The 22213-nt window shown below is 38.5% G+C and overlaps 1 protein-coding gene across 1 annotated transcript in view; it reads left to right on the top strand.

The window, feature by feature from the left end:
• Window positions 1-19770, top strand: part of TRIM24 (tripartite motif containing 24) — a 72340-nt gene extending 52570 nt beyond the window's left edge. Inside the window, exons 9-19 of the mRNA XM_086611174.1 lie at window positions 663-928; window positions 1564-1728; window positions 3716-3901; window positions 5740-5875; window positions 7047-7119; window positions 8510-8678; window positions 9229-9542; window positions 13398-13530; window positions 15452-15526; window positions 17422-17571; window positions 18678-19770. Of these exons, the coding sequence (XP_086467300.1) occupies window positions 663-928; window positions 1564-1728; window positions 3716-3901; window positions 5740-5875; window positions 7047-7119; window positions 8510-8678; window positions 9229-9542; window positions 13398-13530; window positions 15452-15526; window positions 17422-17571; window positions 18678-18887 (1877 nt within the window). The 3' untranslated portion in view covers window positions 18888-19770. The remainder of the gene's footprint in view (window positions 1-662; window positions 929-1563; window positions 1729-3715; window positions 3902-5739; window positions 5876-7046; window positions 7120-8509; window positions 8679-9228; window positions 9543-13397; window positions 13531-15451; window positions 15527-17421; window positions 17572-18677) is intronic.
• Window positions 19771-22213: the final 2443 nt, after the last annotated feature.

Raw genomic sequence — 22213 nt, 5'->3', positions numbered from 1 at the left:
AAACAGCATGCTATCCCCTTGAATCAAATCAAACTCTGTTCTAGTTGGACTTCGTGTTTCTTGGATGAGGTGGGCAGAATTTTACATGACTGTTTCATGTAATCGCGCTATATATCTCTTCAGATAAAACCTCTCACCCAGCTTTAATCTCTAAAAGTTACCTATCTAGTCAAATTTCCTTCTAAGACAATGGAGGGAGATAAAACATCTCCTGGAGGTGCCCATCACATCCTAAAATTGGTGGCGTGCAGCAACTGAGGGTATTGTTTGAGTATTCCTTGATGTTGACTCAGAGGCCAGAAACGATCACAATACCTTTAAGTCTTACGATACAGTTAAATGTGTTTTATCAGATGATTGGATCAGGATTTTCTTTCCCATTGAAGCTTTGCTCCCTTGCTCTTCCAGAGAGACCAGAACACCTTCCTAGGAGAACCCACCATATAGAGGAGGCTGCAGCACAAGACAGTTTGCTATAAAACACAACCATTTTATTTTCAGGGAAACAAACAAAATAAAAGGACTCCTCTATTTCATGTTTATCCGTTCTTTACATTATAATAATGAACAATGAGTGCATGGTATGAAAGAAACTAATTGTGAAAAAAAGCATTTCTACTAACTGCAATATTTTGGTATTTTATTTACTTTGTTTAAACTAGGTTCTTTGGTAATCGAAGATAAAGAAACCTCACCACATATGCCCAAAAGCCCTGTGATGGAAACAAACTTACAGCCACCAGGCAGCTTGCCTTCAAACCAGCTGTCTAAGTTCCCGACGCAGATAAGCCTAGCTCAGCTCCGACTCCAGCACATGCAGCAACAGGTCATGGCTCAGAGACAGCAAGCTCAACGCAGAGCAGGTCCAGTGGGTTTACCAAATCCAAGAATGCCAGGAGCCATGCAACAACCTCCTGCTTCTCATCAGGTAAGTTATGACTATTTCCAGAGAAGACTTTTTCCCATGGCACTGAAGGAGAAAGTAAAGAAAGATAAGAAAAAAGAAAGAAATTAAGTCTAGTTACATAACTTCAGGCAGCTTAATCTTTCGCACATGGCAATTTAAATGTGTTAGGGAACATTTTATTTACTGAGAATTAAATGGGCATTTTAAACTTGTCTGGCAAAATGCACACTCAGCCTATTTTTATTCATTAAAAAAATCATGGTATCCAATGATAGATACATAGTGCTGAGCTACATATTTTGTATTTTTGTCAAATGATTAAAAAGTACATCTATCATTTTTTTTCCAAGGCTCTTTTGCATAAACCTGTGATTCTCCCATATAACTTTCAAAGTTGGAAATACTCTTACTGGCTCTTGTGTTGTATCTGCATTTATTACATCAGAATAATTCAAAACCATCTGCTGGGTTTTGTTTTTAACATTGAAAATCAGTGTGTTGTGTGATCGTTCAGATAAATGTTGTGGTAATATTTGTTTGCATCTAATTTGTTAAGAGTTTCAGAAGTTTAAAAGGGCTGCTCAGTAAAAACTAATGGAATGTTGAATAGATATCAGCTGACTTGCAGAATTGTTTGTTTGATTGTTTTCATGCAGGCACCTCCACGCTTGATTCATTTTCAGAATCATAGCCCCAAGTCCAATGGTTCAGCTCTTCCTGCGCAACAGATGAGATTTCCCCAAAATCAGAATCTACCAAGGCAAGCAATAAAGCCCAGCCCATTGCAAATGGCATTCTTGGCACAGCAAGCTATAAAACAGGTAGAGTTTCTTTCCCTGTTCGCTCGCCGTGTAGAAATTAAACATTGAATGTGCTTTGTATCATCTTACTTTTATATTATGTTTCTAAAGTGCTTTTCAGTTAGAACAGAGACTGCGTTTTCCCTGTGACAAGATACCCACAGTTTTCTTAATGGGGTAACTGTCGAGTTTCTTTCATTCTGACAGTTCTAAGCAGCTGAAGCATTACGGAAGTGAGCCACTGTGTGTGCTATGTAGGTGTTTCATTCTCTTGTTTGCTGTTACTGTGATTTCTGACCACTTATGCAAAACTTTCACATGGCCATGGTCTGCATGCTACAATCAGTGAGCAGACAAAACAGAAAATCCCGCTATTGAGCTTGATGTTACTGACTTCACTGGGAACCAGGTAAAGGCTTGACTAAAAAGCTATAGCTGCCACCATTCTCCAGAGTATGCGATATCTGAACTTTTACAGCTGAGGATAGAAAAGAAAGTCCGCAATTGTGGGACCTCTGATGAGTAAGACTGATCAATACCTAGCTAATCAGCAGTTGAGCTGAGGCAGAAGCAAACACATGTTTTCTGGATGTTCAGGAAGGCAAATCTTTATTAAAAAGCATATTAATACATGAGTTGTTAGGTATGTGGAAGGAAGGAGAGAGTCATGTCACTAAAGATAAGCAGGGAGAAATCAAGTGAATCTGATCTGTGACCTGAGAAGTAGAGTAACAGCATTCATGTTTGTAATGCTTATGTCAGAAGTAATTCCAATTAAATTAAAGAAAGCTGTACAATATCTAAAAGAACATGTTTTGCCTATGGTTGCCATGAAATTCCATTAAAATTGCATGTGTCTAAATGAGAAATAAATTTAGTCTGATGTTGTGGTTTTAACCCAACTGGCAACTAAGCACTGCACAGCTGCTTGCTCACTCTCCCCTGGTGAGATGGGGAGAGAATTGGAAGAGTAAAAGTGAGAAAACTCATGGGTTGAGGCAATGACAGTTTAACAGGCAAAGCAAAAGCCGCACACGCAAGCAAAGCAAAACAAGGGATTCAGTCACTACATCCCATGGGCAGGCAAGTGTTCAGCCATCTCCAGGAGAGCAGGGCACATGTAATGGTTACTTGGGAAGACCAACACCATCACTCCTAAAGTCCCCTCCTTCCTTCTTCTTCCCTCAGCTTTATATGCTGAGCATGACATCGTATGGTATGGAATATCCCTTTGGTCAGTTGGGGTCAGCTGTTCCAGCTGTGTTCCCTCCTGTCTTCTTGTGCACCCCCAGCCTACTCGCTGGTGGGGTGGGGTGAGGAGCAGCAAAGGCCTTGACGCTGTGTAAGCACTGCTCAGCGATAACAAAAACATCCCTGTATTATCAACACTGTTTTCAGCACAAATCCAAAACACATCTCCATACTAGATACTATGAAGAAAATTAACTCTGTCCTAGCCAAAACCAGCACATCTGATTTGACTGTGCACTTCATATTGTGGTTAAACATATGTGTAGGTGGCGATCGAGTCAGCATTTCAAATTCTTAATCACTTCAAGCTGTTAAGGAAAGCACAACATAAAATGCTTGATGGCGTCCAAGTGACACTATATAGCCATTTACTTAATAAAGCACTGGAGCAGTTGTGCATTCAGCCTATTATCTGTAATGCTTTTATTTCACTAAAACTGTTAACGTTTCTCTCACAACACTGTCAATGCAGCATGAAATATTAATAGCTACTTAACATAGAGATACAGCTTTGAATTTAAGGATTCACGTTCATTTCGTCTATTCATAGTTTTCAACTACTCGTCGTCTTCCCTTGTCTTGTAAGATTGATTCTTGAAATTAAATAACTTCAGAGTAAACCAGGATTGTATGTTTGAATTCAGCTTCCCAAACTAAGCTGGTCTTTAAACTACTGAGTTAGAACCAGAATACGCAGTAGATGTGATCTGTTGGAAAAAATAACGCTGAATTGTGGATCGTCATCTTTTCGTTTTAGTGGCAGATCGGTAGCGGACAAACTTCAACTGCCCTTTCAACTTCAACTGCAAGCAGAACATCATCTACTCCATCCAGCCCCACGGTCACTAGTGCTGCAGGATGTGATGGGAAGACATATGGTCCCCCTGTGATAGATTTGAGTTCTCCAGTGGGTAACTCCTACAATCTACCATCTCTTCCTGATGTAAGTGTAACATAAGAGCAATATTTTATGGATTCTATTTTAAAATAAGTCGTAATGTTTGTGAGAAGTAGAAATTTTTTAAGACTGAAATTCTTTCTCTGTTCGTCAAAGTGAGACGGTTCCAGAAAACAGCAATGCAGGATTACCTACATGTTGCTGTAAATATCCAGAACTGTTCTGGGAGGCAACTGTTAGGACAACTAAGAAAAATAACATTGCAGGTTGCAATTGTTACTGGACTTGTTTATTTGGAGGCTGCATATTTTTCCCCCACCAACTCATAATGATACTAATAAAAAATGAGTTATGTTAGCTTTCATTTACCAGTGTTCATAGATAGCACTGGTTTGCTGATGGTATTTCTGGTACATTTTTAACATTTTAAAAATCTCTTTTTAACTCATTGAAAGAGCTGTCCTAGGTAGACATTAATTGTTAGTATGTGGGATATATTCCTTGTGTCTTTTCCTTTTGATATTTCTTTTCCTCACGTATCCTCTAACATGCCTGTGAGCAGGTAATAGAAGGAGCATTGTAAGATCATATTTTCTTACGCTTCTAAACTTCTTTTCATAGTTTCTTCTGATCGGTATGTGTTTGTCAGCGGTCCATGGTAGTGGTGTTGAGTTTTAGTCAGTTAACTTTATTCTTTGAAGTAACTGTCAAGCCTATTTTTGTGGCCTAAAGTTTTTAGATGTCTGAAATGCCATGTTTTTTTCGTCTTAACTTACTGTTACTTCCTGTTTCTCCCACTTGTCTTTTGTGTTCACCAATAAACTCTCAGATAAAAGTGTTCTGTTTTTTAAATAGAGTACATAGAGTACAGAATGACAGCATCTGTCAGGCTTAAAAGGTGAACTGCACAACATGGTCATAAACCTACTGGGTCTGTAAGAGATTTTAGCATACTGATTTTTGTGAACAGTATTACTATGAACTCTTGTATATTGTTAAGGTTATGCTATTAAGGTACATGGCCTAAATCACTGTAAATATTCTGACCTAGCAGAGGCTTCTGCATCCACTTCAGATAAGTCTAGCTTATAAATAGAAATTTCAATGCTCAATGCAGTTGGTGACAGTGGATTTGTAAGGTGCCTGGATAATTGAGGAAATTGATGCCAAGGTGACGTATTTTCTTATCAAATATGATCTTAAGTATTGCAAAAAAACTAACATTTCAAAATGTCATTTCTCCGTCAAACCAGAATGTGTAATTTTTGCAGAAAGTTAGAATGGTAAATGGGGAGCCCCTAAACCAGGGTTCAGTTGTCTGGCCTGGGCTGTGGGTGGAAAGAAGAAATGTTGGTTTGCTATTTGCATTTTGTGTCGATATACATGGCCGCTGCCCAGAAGGTATGTGGAACAGATGGAATTGAGTGTCCCTTGAGGTTCTTCCTGTCCTGTTAAACACTGCGAATTAGTAGGTAGTTTGTGTATTACTTAGTGTCTTTTTCAGAGGATATAACGTGAGCCTGTCAAAAGAAGATATGGAGATAAAAATTCATTTCATACTTCAGTGTGTGAAAGCTACCTGTCTGATGTAAGCCTTCTCTGTAACTGATGGAGAAAAATTGGCACTTATAGAATCATCTGATCTTAAACTGAAGCACTGTCTGGATTTGGCCATTTCTTTTCTTTTTAGAGAAGGCAAGATGACCTGTTTTAAAGTAACCACCTCACTTTCGAATGGCTAAAGTTAGGTGAAATGCATTTTGGTTTTTACCTTGAAAATAACTGTATGGCAAAAGCATGGGTTGTTTTTTTGAGGGTTTTGGTGTGTTGTTTTTCTCCCCCCTCCTAAAGCTAACTGCTTCCCCTCTCGTCCCCAACTTTAGATTGATTGTTCAGGAAACATCACACTGGATAACGTTGTAAGGAAGGATGGTACTGCAGAGCAGAATCAGCCAAAACCCCCGTCGAACAGAACTGTGCAGTCACCAAATTCATCGGTACCATCACCAGGCCTCTCAGGTAGTTGGAATGTGGTGCAATTTTCTGTTTAAGTGATGTAATGAAAAAACCTAATGTGGCAATGTTAACACTGATATCAGAATTAGTTATTTCTATTTTATATCAAAGATGAGAAATATAAAAATGAAGGCAAAGTTGTAGAAACCCTAGTAGGAGGTAAAGTTGCGACAATATTTTAGTGGTGTGAACAAAAAAATCTTAAATTTTTTTTTGTGAACAAAAGATCTTGAATTTTTTTTTGTGAACAAAAGATCTTGAAAAACAGTAGATTTTCGCAAATTGCATAGAAATCCGTAGAAAACCAGCACCCTTAGAGCTTCACCAGAATAAAACCTAGAAACTGTGGTTAGAGACATGTATTTGAAAAACTAAGGTAGGATGTAACAGGAGATGGTGGCTACAAATAGTGACTTGGGAAGTTCAGTTTGGATATTAGAAAATCTTTTTCACTGGAAGGGTAGTGCAGTGCTGACACAGGCTGACCAGAGAAGTTACTGTTATGGGTAGGTGAATGCGGTGGACTTGAAGGACCCAGGGAGTTCATGTCACTGTGCCTGGTGGCAGCTACTCCTTACTCCTGTTTCCCAATCTGACCTGTGCTGAGGCTATGTGAGCATGAATTCCCAATAAGCACTTGTGCAACATTCGTGCATTCGAGTGGCGTTCACCCGCTTGGGCAGATCAGCTGAGACAGGTGGATAAGGCACTCACAGACAGCACAGGCAGCCCACTGTGGATTCTCAGGACCAATGCTCAGCAAAAATGTCCTTCACAAGTCTTTCAGCTATCTAGTCCCCAGGCCTTTGGTCTCTCTCTTGCCCCCAGACCTCTTCCTACTTGCCAGCTTGTCTGGCTTAGTTTGCTAGCAGATCTCATGAGAGATCAGCTAGAATTTCATAAGGTAAGACAAAACAAACTGCAGTCATCAAGTAAGAGGGGTCAACCAGGCAAAGGTACTGACCCAACAGCCTGCTTACATGCAATGAGCCTCTCTTTAGTCCTTCTTTTGTTATCCCATGCTTCTCATCCTCTCAGGAAATTGTATCAAATGGTATATGGGTTAAATGACACTGCAGGAGAAATTTTCCCCAAAACCTCTGTACTTCTCTGAGTCGCATCTCAGACTTGGCACAGACCTGTGTTTTGTTCTAATCTGATTTTTCCGTCCTAGGAGGAGTCAGTGTGACGAACATACACCCTCCAATTCGTTCACCCAGTGCCTCCAGTGTTGGGAGCAGAGAGAGGTAAGGAAAGAGTGGGAGAGAAGAAAACGTAACTTCCACCTCCATGGAACGTGCCTCAGTGTCTTCTCTCATTAATGCATATAGAAGTCAAATTACCTCAGCTTCTCTGTTAACAGGACAGGCCTGATGGTTATTACAGCACTTTTTGCATTCTAAAAGTAGTAATTTCATTTGTAATGTGTTAGTAGCACATCTAAAAATGTATTAACTCTGTAAGTGATGGCTAGGTTGGCATTATTAAAAGAATACCAATTCTAAATTAGTTTTTAAATTCAGAAAAATCAGCTAAAGGAAAAAGTTGCATATTGAAAGTTCTCGTGAAACTATAAATTACTTCAGATTTAAGAAACTGGTGTTACAAAGAGGGTTATTAAGAGTTTTCTGCCATAATACAGTTAGTTAAGTGAGCAGTAGATATCTACTGAGAGTCTACACAAATGTTTTTATCCCTTAGTGATGGAATATTAATGAACAAATAGATTTACACAATGTTGTTTGAAGAGTGCAGATCCATTAATGTGTTCCAATAAATTAGAGCATACATCTGACATGAGATTAATTTTTCATGCAGAGAAAAATCAGATGACATTTCATCCTACTTCAATTGGAAATACAGATGCTTTTAAATATACCTTTTACTCTGTTCCATTTACGTGGTAAATTCTGTGAAGGACTCTTAGGAACTGTTTAAATGTTTGTCTGAAGAGTCTTTTATTTGCGTTTAAAAAAATGTGATTCTATCTGCTGCTGCTTGAATTCTTTTTATTGCGTTTAAAATTCTTTGTTATTATTAAGAATAATAATAAGCTGGTATTTTTGAGTTTGATTGTCCATTCTCATTCTATTATGACTAAACAGATGAAAAAAGACAGATCTAGTTCTAAAAGTAGGGGCACAGTTTTGGTAGAGCTGCAAGGCTGTAAGAAACTCTTCTAAGATAATGTAAATATGTGTTTTGTCTGGCTTATTCACTTGTGTGGTTTACAATGATTAGTTCAGCTCTGGAGACACACTGACTTTCCCCAAAATACAGCTGCATCGCCTCCAAAGTGGAATGATGTTCAGTGGAAGTACTCTTTTGTATATGACCTAAAAGAAACAGAAATTATTTGGAAATCTTGCACTAATGGGAAGTAAACCCATGAGTAATTACGTAGTTCTGGAACTGCACCATTAAAATTTTTGCTTTTTGTAATGCCTTTTCAGTATACATGAAACAAAATAAACTGGGATGTTGTATTCCAGAAAAGTAATACTGTAGTGCTCAGGATTCAAAGAAGCAAAATGGATTAGCATCCTGAGGTCTCAGAAAGCATCAGTGTACAAAAAGTGTCCGGTCAGTCCTGACTCTTAATTTCCTTTTTTTCCTGCCTCTTTCTGTCATTTACAGTTCTGGCTCCTCCAGCAGGCCACCAGGAGCTGATTCTACGCACAAAGTCCCAGTTGTTATGTTGGAGCCGATCAGAATTAAACAGGAGTCAAGCGCATCAAATGAGAACTTTGATTTCCCAGTTGTTGTAGTGAAGCAAGAAACAGATGAAGAATCACGGCCTCGGAATGTAATATTAACAGTTACAGAGATCTCCTTTCTCTTTGATGGAGGGTATTTTGTATTTATGGAGAATAAAATAATTTGCTAATATTCTGTTGGGGACTTTTTCAGGGGAAAACTAAAAAGCTAAATAAAAGGAAGAGGTGAAATTCAAAATCAAACTAGCTCTACTGCCAATTCAATTAATTAACTGGTGCGATTGAGGTTTTTTTGTCCATTAAAAACCTGCGAAGGCAGAAAATAGCGTGCAAACATCAAATTTTCATGTGGTGCTAGGAATTGTTTCTAATCATAGTGCAGTAATATACATAAATAAGGTTGCTAGACTTTTGGGGCATCAAAGATTAGTTTTTTATTAGTGGAGCAGTAAATAGCCTTTCATAGCTAATTTCTTGTGTTTAGTTGCCTGATGCTACAGTACGATAGTGATTTTTGCATGCATGTTGCAAGTTGTATGGCTGCTTGCATATAAATTTGTTATTCTGGTCAGTTTAGTTATTGTTTGGGTCATGTAAATTCACATAAACATTACAATCTGGCTTCCTTTCTTCTTACAGGCCACCTTTTCAAGAAGCATACTTACGTCGTTGCTGTTAGATAGCAATCATAATTCCACTTCTGATGAAGCTGTCCCAAGAACAGATGCACCAGACAGCACAGATGATCAGCCAGGGATACTGCAGGAGAACGTGTCCAGTGGGAAGACAGGATGGATAGGCCCATCCCACATTGGAGAGGGCAGAAAAGAGGATGATCCAAATGAAGATTGGTGTGCTGTATGTCAAAATGGAGGGGAGCTCCTTTGCTGTGAGAAGTGTCCCAAAGTATTCCATCTTTCTTGTCATGTCCCTACATTGATGAGCTTTCCAAGGTAATTATGACCCCTTCAATTCCATCTAAACTTGCATTAAAAGACATAAGTTTCGTGTTGTGAAACCCAGTACAAGAAGTTTCAGCGTTGAAGAAAGCAATGTCTTCTTTGGAGTCTTGAATCCAGAAGTTTCATTAATTGGTGAAAATTAGAATTTACATTGAAACTTCAGTTTAACTTTATTGTGGCTGCAAAATCTGTAATAAAACTCTTCACTTATTTGACAATTAAGCCAGATTGCTTACATCTAGGGCATCTATTATTAAAACTGGGCCACAGAATTGCCAATTTGTCATAAAACGTTTTAAGGGTGACAGAAAAGATTTACACTTCAATAGTAATAATAATAGTAATAATAATAATAATAATAGAGAAAAAGCTAAGCCAATATAGTATTAAATACATTATTTACTATAGTGCTGAACATGTCTACACTCCAAGCATGGAAGGTAGCGACTGACATCTTCTAGTAACATCCCGTTCAATGTTGAAACAAGCAGTAGGCTTTCTTGATTGGCCATTACAAAACAACTACTCAGTTTCTTGAGTTTCAAAATGCAGTTTGAAATAAGTTGTTATTATAAGCATTACTGGTGTTTGCTTCTGGAATTAGTCTTTGATTAAAATAAATGGCATTTTGCAATGTTCCAAGTTGGAAATGCCATGCAATAAGCTTATTAGTATTAAAGGATAAAAACATCTGTCATAACATGCTCATTGTTTAATGCTTTTATAAATATTAGGTTTTCTTACTAAACATCAGCACAGTTTGCTGGTGTAAAACATTTGAATAGCAACTTAGGTAGGTTAGTACATTGATCATCTCTGTGCTACTCTGAACAAGCATACTTCTGCAAGCATATCTGCTCTTTTAAATGTCACTAGAAATGGCACATAAAAATGTTTCTCTTACCTTTTGAAACTTCAAATTACAGTTTGTTTGGCTTTTTTAAATAAACGATGCTGCGTTACAGCCTTGTGCCATAAGAAAAACCCAGTAATGTCACAGTAAGCACTTAAACCAATATACATTTGTGCCTTTCTGAAAAGAAAAAAATAATCTTTAAGCAGGTAAATAGCTATGTATTTACAATGGTTCATTTCTATTAAAATCAAGGCTTCAAGAGTAAGTCTTTAAAATGTCTCTTTTTTTTAACTGGATCATTCTGTGGAAAATGAAATTATGATGTGTGGGGGCAAGGGAGCCAAAAATGACTTTTCTGACAAGTATTCAGACCTGTAAAGGTGCATATTAATACAAGTGCACTGTGTTCCTGGACTTCAGAACCACAGTTAGCTTAAGTTTCCTCCTGGCTTTAAACGTATCAAATTTTTGTTGACATCTACATCTTTGTAGGACTTTCCACACACCCCCCCCACCCTCAGCTGTAACAGTCTACTTAACAGCCTTTGGTCTCTCAGCATTAGTTCTTTCAAACATACAAAATATTTCCTTTAATATTATTATTTCAGCAGTGTCAGTCTACTTATTTCATGATTGGTTTTGGTTCTTACTTCAGGTGGATAGAACAATTTCATAGAATCATAGAATCACAGAATGGTTTGGATTGGAAGAGACCTTTAAAGGTCATCGTGTCCAACCTTCCTGCAATGAGCAGGGACATCTTCAACTAGATCTGGTTGCTCAGAGACCCATCCAACCTGACTTGGAATGTTTCCAGAGATGGAGCATCTACATCTCTGGGCAACCTCTTTCAGTGTTTCACCACCCTCTTTGCAAAAAATTTCTTCCTTATATCTAGTCAGAATCTACCCTCCTTTAGTTTAAAACCATTACTCCTTGTCCTATTGCTGTTCTCCTACAGATTCACAAGGTCACTCCATCTTTTTCCTTCACTCCAACCCACCACAGTGTTATCGATTCTTGGACATTTAAATGCATTATTCTTCCATCTTTCGTGTGTTTCTTGTTTTCTTCATAAAGATCATAAGATCTTTAGGTCATAAGCTGTATCAATTTTTGTATACCTACCACATCATTTCTGTGATGCTAGTCCAGGCACAGAGGTTACACCGTCATGTAAATAACTCAGTTAAGAGAGTAGAATGTAAAGGTCTCTTTGAAGTAAAATGCCCATTTGTTGTGGTTTAGCCCAGCCAGCAACTAAATGTCACACAACTGCTCTCCTACCCTCCTTCACCCCTGGGGAATGGGGAAGAGAATTAAAGGGGAAAAGGAAGGACGCTCATGGGTTGAGATAAGAACAATTTAACAATAATAACAACAACATCAACAACAATAATAATAAATTAAAAGTAATAAGGATAAAATAATAATACTGTATGAATATATATATATAAAAGTATGACAATAATATATACAAACAAGTGATTCACAGTGTAATTGCTCACTAGCCAGTGACCAACACCTGTCCCATCCTGGTAAACAACCCCGAAACAGCTAAGTCTTGGCACTGCAATCTCAGATGAGTGAGAGGCCCAAAAAGAGAATAAGAGAGAGAGAGGGAACTCTGAGAATCTGAGAGAGAGAACCCCAGGAAGAGCAAGAGCTTATTCCCAATCAACCTTCATTGACAGTGGGCATGACGTTGCATGATATGGAATACTTCATTGGCCTATTTGGCTCTCAATCCTAAATTCAAATCATAAAGGGAGTGGTGGGCCCCTTGTCCTGGCCGTGCTCCCCACCAGCCTGTTGTGCTCCTGCACACTGGCAAAAACATGGGAAGCTGAAAGGTCTCTGATGTCTCAGTGCCAATTGTAAACATCAGTGTGTTATCAACATTCTTCTCATAATAAATCCCAGACTAAATCCAAAACACAGAGCTCTTCTAGCTGCTAAAAAGAAAAACTAACTCTATCCCAGTCAAAACCAGGACAATGTTATTCACTATTGTATGCTAAAACTAGCAGATGGTGGAAATCTTTGGATTACTCTGAATAAAAACCAGAAAGATTTTTTTTTTTAACTTGGAAAGTCTTCTGCCTTACTATTGAAGTTAATTAAAACGTGCTGCGGAAACTATTTCCCATTTACAAAGATCTTATAACATACCTCTGAGTAAATACACGCAGTTAGATCTTGAAACTGGTTGTTGCTGAATTCGGTCATCTATGTCAGAAGTACAATTCAGCCCTCTTGTGGTTATCTGCAAGCATGCACGTTTCTTCGTTGGCAGAGAACTATCAAAAACATGGAGTCTTCACAGGTTTTCCAAAACTCTGAGGTGTGCAAATTGTATTGGAGAATCAGTGAACATAGCTTCAGAACTAATTTTGTTGTAATCTTATGCTGTCATTTAAATCTATAGGGTTTTCCTAGACTGACTGATAAAATCAGGAACATCTGAAAGTTTTGGGGAGTGAAGAATTTACAGTTTTCCAAAAACTCCTGTCTAGGGTAATCTATATAGAGTAGTATGTGTTTGATCAAGCTTATAGAGAGAATATATAGTTCACGCTGAAATAACACTAACGCTTTTCCTTCTGTTCGCCTTAAATGATTCCTTCAGTCTCTGTGCAGATAGAAAACAGAACTCCTAATAATGCTTTGCTTGAATCCTATAAGCTCAAGTGAAAAATTTCTGTTCTAATAAAGGTAGAAAGCATTTGTCTATTATGACAAACCATTTTTCTGTTATGACACCATTAATGATACCAATGCCATTAAAAAGGAAACAAAGTTCTAATAAAGACATTTTTACCAGCAGCTTCTGCCTTTTGTAGTATTTAAAAAAACAGCACCACCAAAACAACACATGATGTAGAAAAAAACACCCCACAAATGAGGAACTTACCCAAAAATATGTGGAAAGCCTTTTGTCACGTGTGTGCTGCATCACTGAGGTCAACATGTCTCTTTGTCTTCTTTAGTGGAGAGTGGATTTGTACATTCTGTCGGGATTTGTCCAAGCCAGAAGTTGAATATGACTGTGATAAACCTGCTCACAGCTCTGAAAAAAGAAAATTGGAAGACACTGTGGGTTTGGCGCCAATAGACCGTAGGGTAAGGATAAAATGAGTACTGTCTCGTTGTTTCTTGTATTCTGGAATGTATGCATCTTTTAAAAAGGGATGGTAAAAAAAGAAAATTAACTTTTAAATAGGCTCTGAGATCAGAACAGCCTTCATGTAAACATGCTGAACAACAAACACATGCTGAATGTCTGAGAAGCATCTGGAATATTGTGTCCAGTTCTGGGCCCCTCAGTTCAAGAAGGACAAGGAACTGCTTGAGAGAGTCCAGCGCAGGGCCACAAAGATGATTAAGGGAGTGGAGCATCTCCCTTATGAGGAAAGGCTGAGGGGGCTGGGTCTCTTTAGCTTGGAGAAGAGAAGACTGAGGGGGGACTTCATTAATGTTTATAATATGTAAAGGGTGACTGTCATGAGGATGGAGTCAGGCTCTTTTCACTGGCATCCAATGATAGAACAAGGGGAAATGGATATAAGCTGGAACATAGGAGGTTCCGCTTAAACATGAGGAAGAACTTCTTCCCAGTAAGGGTAACAGAACACTGGAACAGGCTGCCCAGAGAGGTTGTGGAGTCTCCTTCTCTGGAGATGTTCCAAACCCGCCTGGACATGTTCTTGTGTGATCTGATCTAGGTGGTCCTGCTCCGGCAGGGGGATTGGACTAGATGATCCTTTGAGATCCCTTCCAATCCCTAACATTCTGTGATTCTGTGAAGCGGTTGTGATCTGGTGCTCTGAACTGGGGCTGTGTTCTAGGAATTACTAGGTGCTGTTTCAAACAGAGCTCTTGTATTCAATGACCTTGCATTGAGAATTTCTTTCTTTGTGCTTTCCAAATTGGCATAGATTGACGTTATCAACTCATGGTTTTACTCTTTAAAGCACTTTGTCAACATCCTTTTAAAAAATTAAGGTGGTACTTTCACAATTATACAGAGATGCGATACTGATCCTGCAGAGACTAACACAAGTCTCTTGGGAATAACTACTATCCTTTTGCAGCTTTGAATAGTCTGATGGAAAAGCTAGAAAGCAAGCAGTGGGTCTCCAACTTTCGGTTTTCCCTTAAACCTCAGAGTTAAAAGAAAAAAAATTGTGCCTTTGAGCAGACAGTTGAACTGCTTGACAGAATCTTTTGGATTCTTGGGGTTTGGGTTTTTTCTTGGTGTTTTTAAGTTTTTCTTATTTCTTTGTTTATTATTTACAACTTTTTTAAGCAATTTTGAGCTGTATTGGAAACTTTCAGCAGTGTTTTACGTGGTTTCAGTTGGCAACTTGTGTAATATACTGAAATGAGTATTTTATTTGGGGTCTTAGTCTACCTGTAGAACTATTATTTAAACGTGCTGCTATCTAAAAGCAAAAAAGTTAGCTCTGTATTTTAATTTGAATATAAGTTATAAAAATGTAAGTTATATGTCTTGTAAATATTCTGATAAAGCACCAGCAAGCATAAAATCACGCATCAACTATTTTTAGAATCTCTTTCAAGGCTCAAGATGGAGTTTAATATATTTGGATACCCAAAGAAAAGATACTCCTTCCCACTGCTAACAAAAAGCGCTGTAGGCTTTGCAGTTACACCCGGATCAGGAAAAGTATTTCTGCTATCTCTGAGTATTTGTGAGGCACTAAGAGCCGCGCATGCTTTTTCATTCCCTGGAACGTCTGCGGGGCTCAGCAAACGCTGAATAGCACTGTTGGTAACTGTATGAGGTTTCATAGCAGGCATTTGAGAGTTGATAGAGATGTATCTGTTGCAGAGAAGGAATATGGTAGGCCACTAGTTCTGACAGTTAATCGTGCTTCCAAATACAGTTTCTATGCTCACTTTTCTGCTTAGGGGCTGGGGGAGTATTGAGCATCTGTTTCATATTTTCTGTAGTTTCTTATTTTAGAACAAATCATGTAGGATTCTCTAATTACTTGGGTATCTGTTTTTCTTGACACAGAAGTGTGAAAGACTGCTGCTATACCTCTACTGTCATGAAATGAGTCTTGCTTTTCAAGATCCAGTTCCTCCCACAGTACGTACCCCACTTCTTTCTGGTTTGTTAGTAGCGTAATTGGCATGTTTCTAATGGCATTTTTATGTCCCATCACAGTCTATTGTCAGAAGTCAAGTTTCCCAGACATTGAGTGTATTAAATGTGTTTAATTTTATTAAAATTGTCTGAAGGGGAGTTAAAAGTTGAAGCATTGGGTTGGAAGGAGATTGCTAGTAAAATTCCCCAAGAACTTATTTTACTTAATGCTTCAAAAATAAACACAAAAAGTAATTTCTGACACTGTCTGCTGATTTCACAATGCTGAGTGGTATCACTAAAAAGGTGAATTGGGATATGTTTGGTTTTTTAAAAAAAAATTACCTGATTTTAAGTATTAGGGTACTCCATAGTACTAATATGAGTACTTACTCATATTGAATTTCTTACTATTAGCTTGAAATGTTATAGTTTAAAATTATAAACAATACCTGGGTGCACTGGAAGTCCAAGGATACACAGAAGAGTTACCAGCGTGATCAGATGAAAAGTACCTCTTTTATGTTCTTCAAGACAAGTCAATGGCAAAAGAATTCATCAATAAGTAATATGCTCCTGTGCACCCTTTTAATTCCATTTGAATAAGAATTCTTCTTCTGAATAACATTCTATAGAGTTTAATAATAAGAAATAGCACAAGGCATTAATTGATTAATCATATGATGGTTGTGTATTACTATATTCAGGTATTATAGCATTTATCTTAAAATGTGAATCTAGTTAGGAAAAAAGTATAAAAATAATATCATTTGATTTCATATCGTATTTTCTAATTTCTAATTCTTTCTAACAAAAAAATAAGTCTTAATCCTACAACCACAGTTTGATTGCCAAAATCCTTGATATCTTTGAAATTTGCCACCGTTTCCAAGGACATATTTCATGACCAAAATTCATTTTAAGCAACCCATGTACCGCCTCCATTTGAGTGGATTGCCAAAGTTACCATATGGTGGTCTTGAGAGTGAAACTTAATAGATGGCTCATTTGACTACATCCAAAAATAACATCCAAATCGTTTGCTCTATCGTATGTAGCCAATGTAGGTGGGGTTTTAATTTGTTTTTCTTTTATTTTAAAATAGTGTCATGGTTTAACCCCAGCTGACAACTAAGTCCCACACAACTGCTTGCTCACTCCTCTCTGGTGGGATGGAGGAGAGAATCAGAAGAGCAAAAGTGAGAAAACTCGTAGGCTGAGATAAAGACAGTTCAATAGGGAAAGCAAAAGCCTCACATGCAAGCAAAGCAGAACAAGAAATTCAGTCACTACTTACCATCATCAGACAGGTGTTCAGCCATCTCCGGGAAAGCAGGGCTCCATCACGCATAAGAGTCACTTGGGAAGACAAAACGCCATCACTCCAAACGTGATTCCCCTTTCTTCTTCCCCCAGCTTTATATGCTGAGCATGACATCATATGATATGGAGTATCCCCCTTTGGTCAGCTGGGGTCAGCTGTTCCAGCTGTGTCCCCTCCCAACGTCTTGCGCACCCCCAGCCTCCTCGCTGGTGGGGTGGGGTGAGAAGCAGCAATGGCCTTCACTCTGTGTAAGCACTGCTCAGCAGTAATGCAGACATCCCCGCACTATGAACACACTTTCCAGCACAAATCCAAAACACAGCCCTCGGCTAGCTACTATGAAGAAAATTAACTATCCCAGCCAAAACCAGCACAAACAGGTGTTGGGAGGAGTATATTTTAGCCAGCAAAACTAGCATAAGTCAGTTACATGTTTAAAAGTACAATTCTTATATCTTAGAATTGTACTTTGAAGATGAGACCAATCTTGCCTTCTTCCGCAGAACTAAAGGTTTATAAAACAGTAAGTAGTGAACATGACTGCATTTGATAAAAAATTTTGTTCTCCATTTAGGTTCCTGATTACTACAAAATAATCAAAAAGCCTATGGACTTGTCAACCATCAAGAAAAGACTTGAAGTGGCCAATTCCTTCTACACAAAGCCGGAAGATTTTGTGGCTGATTTCAGACTGATTTTCCAGAACTGTGCTGAATTTAATGAGGTTAGAAAAGTAGATACTTTATCTGGTTTTGTAGACTTAGTTGCTTTCAGGAAAACTGTAGTGGGGCTAGAACTTGCAGCACAAGAATTTATTGTATTAAATTTATTTTGATGATGAAACTGCAGCAAAAACAGAGATCACAATTGAAACTACTGTGATGTTAGATGACTATGCAGTGGAGATCTTTCCATAGAAGGAAGGAAGATTGTAATGAACATGCTAGCCGAACAGCAAGTCAGCAGGTAAAGAATAGGACAATTGTTTATCATTGAGGTTAATGATAGGCATTTGATTTAAAAATTGGTTTAATCCTCCTTGCCTCAAATCTTCATTTCAGTGGGATTTTCGTTCTGGGAGGTCTGTACTCACCTTTATGATTTCTAATTGCATGTTGAGTGATTGATGTAATTCCTTATGGTACATAAGGGAATATGTGGTGAAAAGGGATGCAGGTGCTGAGTGGACCACAAAATAAGAGAGAATTACAGTGGGAATAAAGGCTTCTCTAAGTGGCCTCGGTGACGTTCTCATCCAGTCACTCTTGATAGCTGGGAATGCTTACTGCCATGGTGACCTCTGCTTCAGGAAACTGATCAGCCATGATGGCCATGAGTGACTTTGGGACTGCCTAGTCTTCCAGGTTACAGTCATCATCTATCCTAGTAATATTTTCACCATAATTAAAAAAGGTCTGTAAGCTAGAAAAATTATAGCATTTCAAGCAGTCATTCCAAAACATTTTTACACCCTGAAGACATATGTATATATTTCACAGCATAAGCCAACTTTTTTTTTTTTCTTTTCAGTCAGGGTTTCAGAGTTTTTAGAATCTCTTTGTATAGATTTCGGAAGCCAGGCAGTATGACTTTTGCAATTGGCTTCTGTGGTAATTCATCAGAGAAAAAAGTCATTGGGGCTGTTGGCTGAAAGATCTTCCCTCACCATCTGTTTGGCAGGTTTATGCTCTGTGGGACTATATGTTCCACAGGTGCCATTCTTACTGCCGATAGATTTTTTTGTAGTTTGTAAGAGCACCTGAAAGACCTAATGTGATCTTAATATAAAGCTATTTCGTGATGCATTGATGTTGTTAATTCACCCAACAGCCTGATTCAGAAGTGGCTGATGCTGGCATGAAACTTGAAGCGTACTTTGAAGAACTTCTAAGGAACCTTTATCCTGAGACAAAGTTCCCTGTACAACCCAGCTGCCAGAATGAAAAAGATAATCCAGAACTTACTGATGACTCGGATGATGACTTTGTACAGCCCCGGAAAAAACGCCTCAAGGGGGAAGACCGTCAGTTGATTAAATGAACCGCGTGTGTTACTATGGAACGTTTTTTAAAAACTGAGAATATTTATCACTGTTAATTGTGAAAAGGAGAAAAATCATGACTGCTTTGACTTGTACGTTTGTGGATATTTGCTAGACTTTCTACCCCTTGTCTGAAACACAAATCTAATGGAGACCAAGGCTTCAGAGCTTCTCTGAAGTTCCAGACTTTCATCATACTTCTGGAGCAGCACGGAAATTGCCATTTGTGTGGGGTGACAGCTGTTTAACTTTACTTTGAGGAAGAAAAGAAGTTTGTATAGAATCGAATTTTAAAACGTTACGTGGGTTCAACATGTGGCTTTCTGAGTTTGAAGAAAATGTGATCTCATCAGACTTTTAATTTTACCAAAGGCATGTGGCTGGCCATAATTTGATTTCTTTGTACTGTATTTAACAAGCCATGAAAACAGATGGTGTAATATTATTGTCCTGCAATACTGACTGGTACAGTGAAAGTGAGGTTGCCCCCAAAGAAGTTATTGGTAATTTTAAAATTAAGGGAGAGTGTATTAAAAATAACTTTAAAAAAAAAAGAAAAAGAAAAAGGATTTGTTTGAGAGTTTTTAATGGAAGAAGTAAAGGACAGAATACTTTGGTTTGTGCCATTTTTCTCACCACCAGCAAGAAACAAAGGTATTCCTGTACTATTTTGTTGATTAGATGTCTCAAGTTTGATGTACTTTTGTATAATGGAGTTGATGGGAAAGTCTTGAGGAGAAAAATGTTTGCTTGCAGCTATCAGTCGATCTTTGTGTATGTTTAGAGAGGGGAAAAAAGCATCCTTTCTGTCCACAAGCACTTGTTTTTCCAAATTTCTAAATATGTTGTTGTCAGAGAGCAACCAGCATCCTTTCTGAATCATAGAATGGCATAGGCTGGACGGAACCTTAGAGATCATCTAATCCAACCTCCCTGTCATGGGCAGGGACGCCTCTCAACTAGACCAGGCTACTCGAGGCTCCGTCCAACCTGGCCTTGAACACCTCCAGAGAGGGGGCATCCACAACTTCTCTGGGCAATTTATTCCAAAGTCTTAACCACCCCTGTACTGAAGAATTTCTTCCTAAGGTCTAATCTAAATTGGTTCTCCTTCAACTTAAACCCATTTCCCCTTGTCCTATCAGTGGACACTCTTGTCAAAAGTCCCTCCTCAGCCTTCCTGTAGGTTCCCTTCAGGTATTGGAAGGCAGCTATTAGGTCCCCCCGAAGTCTTCTCTTTTCAAGGCTGAACAATCCCAGCTCCCACAACCTGTCCTCATAGCAGAGGTGCTCCAGCCCCTGGATCATCAGGTTTGAAGAGATGAGGGGAAAAAGAAAGATACTGCTCTTCAACCTTCCATCTGTCCCTGTTAAAATCACCAGAAGGTGAGGACAAATGACCTTTTTTGTTCTGTCTACTTTCCAGAAGCACTGACAACGATGTAGATGGTTGTTTCTGCCCTCAGAGATTGCAGAGTGAGAGAGGTACTTGTCTATGGTTGTCCAGCTGTTGGTTTATACTCTTCATTTACGTCGCCTTAACTGGAAACTGAGTTTTCAGGAGAGCAGGCAGTCTTTTGGATTAATTGAGCTCTGATTGTGCCAGAATATTGCAGATGGAATTGTGAAGACGTCCGAGTGTCTGATATGGTGCCGTGGATAGATCATTGAAGAGACTACGCACACGGGCTGCTGCGCCTCCCTGCTGTGTACATATGCAATCAGAAGAAAGCCCTTTTTTTGCTTCTCATCAGATGAGATGCTACCCACCTGACTTTGTCGTAGAGTGGCACCGCACACTTGAATGTTGTGGATGCTTCAAAAGAACATTCAGTCATGTTTGCAGCAGGCCTTTGACATAGCTTTCGAAATGCCATGATGAGTTGCTTGAGTTTTAAGCTGCCTAGAGTAACCATTTATTTATTTCCCCCCTCCCTTTTTTTTTTGTTTTAAATTACCTGAAGATTGTTTCTTGTAACAGGAGTTTTACCATCTCAGAGAACCAGAAAAAAAAAGGGAAGTGAAGGAGAAGAACAGGAGGGTGAGGGAGACCATTCTAACAAAACAGGTGTGAGCAGTGCACACTGCAGTAGCACAGACGTAAGAAATAAGAGGCACTGCCATTGCAACATTTGAAGTCTTAAATACGTAGCAATGCCTAAAAGTCCTAGATACCCTGTCACCAAGTTTAACAGTGGTTCCAGAGGAAGGTGCTTCGTGTTTCTCTGGACCGTACGTTGCAAGCATAGGTTTGTTAGGAGGCTTAGTGCATTTAGATGTAAAGTTAATACAGCTTCACACTCAAGTTGTTCTCTCCCTGGAAAATACTGGGGAGAGGAGCATAGATGTACTTCTGCAGGCCAGTTACTTATCTGTCTGCTGTAGGCTGTTTGAAAATGTCTCTGTTTAGATAAACCACTGGAAAAATCTGACTCAGCTTTCATTGTGTGATCTTGAATGTCACCCTAAGAATCTTCAGAAGTTGCCACTTGCATTGAGATTGGAGATGTTAAATGCAGTTTAATGCAGATGATATGTACACAAATAGTCGAGGGATGCTATTTTGGTTTTGAGGGAAAATACTGTGTTCTTTCAAGCTGCTGTGGTAAAGACTATATCTACTTTGCGTATTTCTCCTCTCTGCCTCAATTCACTGAATGGTGGGTGGGGTTTTTTTTAGTTTTGGGTTTGTTTTTTTTTATGTGTGGAATGGCACTACTAAAAGCACTAGTAGTAAAGAGTCTTCATCTTGCTTCATGGGACAGGTAGAAAGCATCTCTTTATTGAATCAGAAGAAAGAGAATGTCCTTGAGAAATTTGTCATTTATTTATACAACTCATAGTTCTTACACTGTTCAGTTGCAATTTTTTATAATGGAAATAGTATGGAGAAGCAATCAACATCAAATGCAGATTACAGGAAATGACAGATTCCAAAGATTTATTTTTCTTTCCTCCTCAATCCAACATCAAACACTTGTTTTCATTTTACTTGCTAAAAAGGGGAGAGAAAAAAAATAATACATAAAATTAATAAAATGCACATGAAAACCAACAGAAATGGATACAGGGGGAAATAATATGCATTTGATATGTCCAACAGGTCTCGCCTCTGAGAGGCAATCCCCAAGACTGCTTTAAGAGTGGAACGATGCTGTCCTAATAAACTGAAGCAAGAGTAAGTAGATAGGCTTTTTGAATGCCATTGTCTAGATTTCATAAAAACCTACTTACATATTTTTTGTTTAATTGATTCATTTAGGCCTAGTTTTAAGGAACACATCAGTAGCCTGGAGCCTCAGGACTAAATATTGCCCTGTTAAAA

The sequence above is a fragment of the Tauraco erythrolophus genome, chromosome 4 (assembly GCF_009769465.1).
Source record: "Tauraco erythrolophus isolate bTauEry1 chromosome 4, bTauEry1.pri, whole genome shotgun sequence".
NCBI lineage: Eukaryota > Metazoa > Chordata > Aves > Musophagiformes > Musophagidae > Tauraco > Tauraco erythrolophus.
Note: the sequence above shows the minus strand (reverse complement) of the source record. Positions and strands in the feature narration are given on the sequence as shown.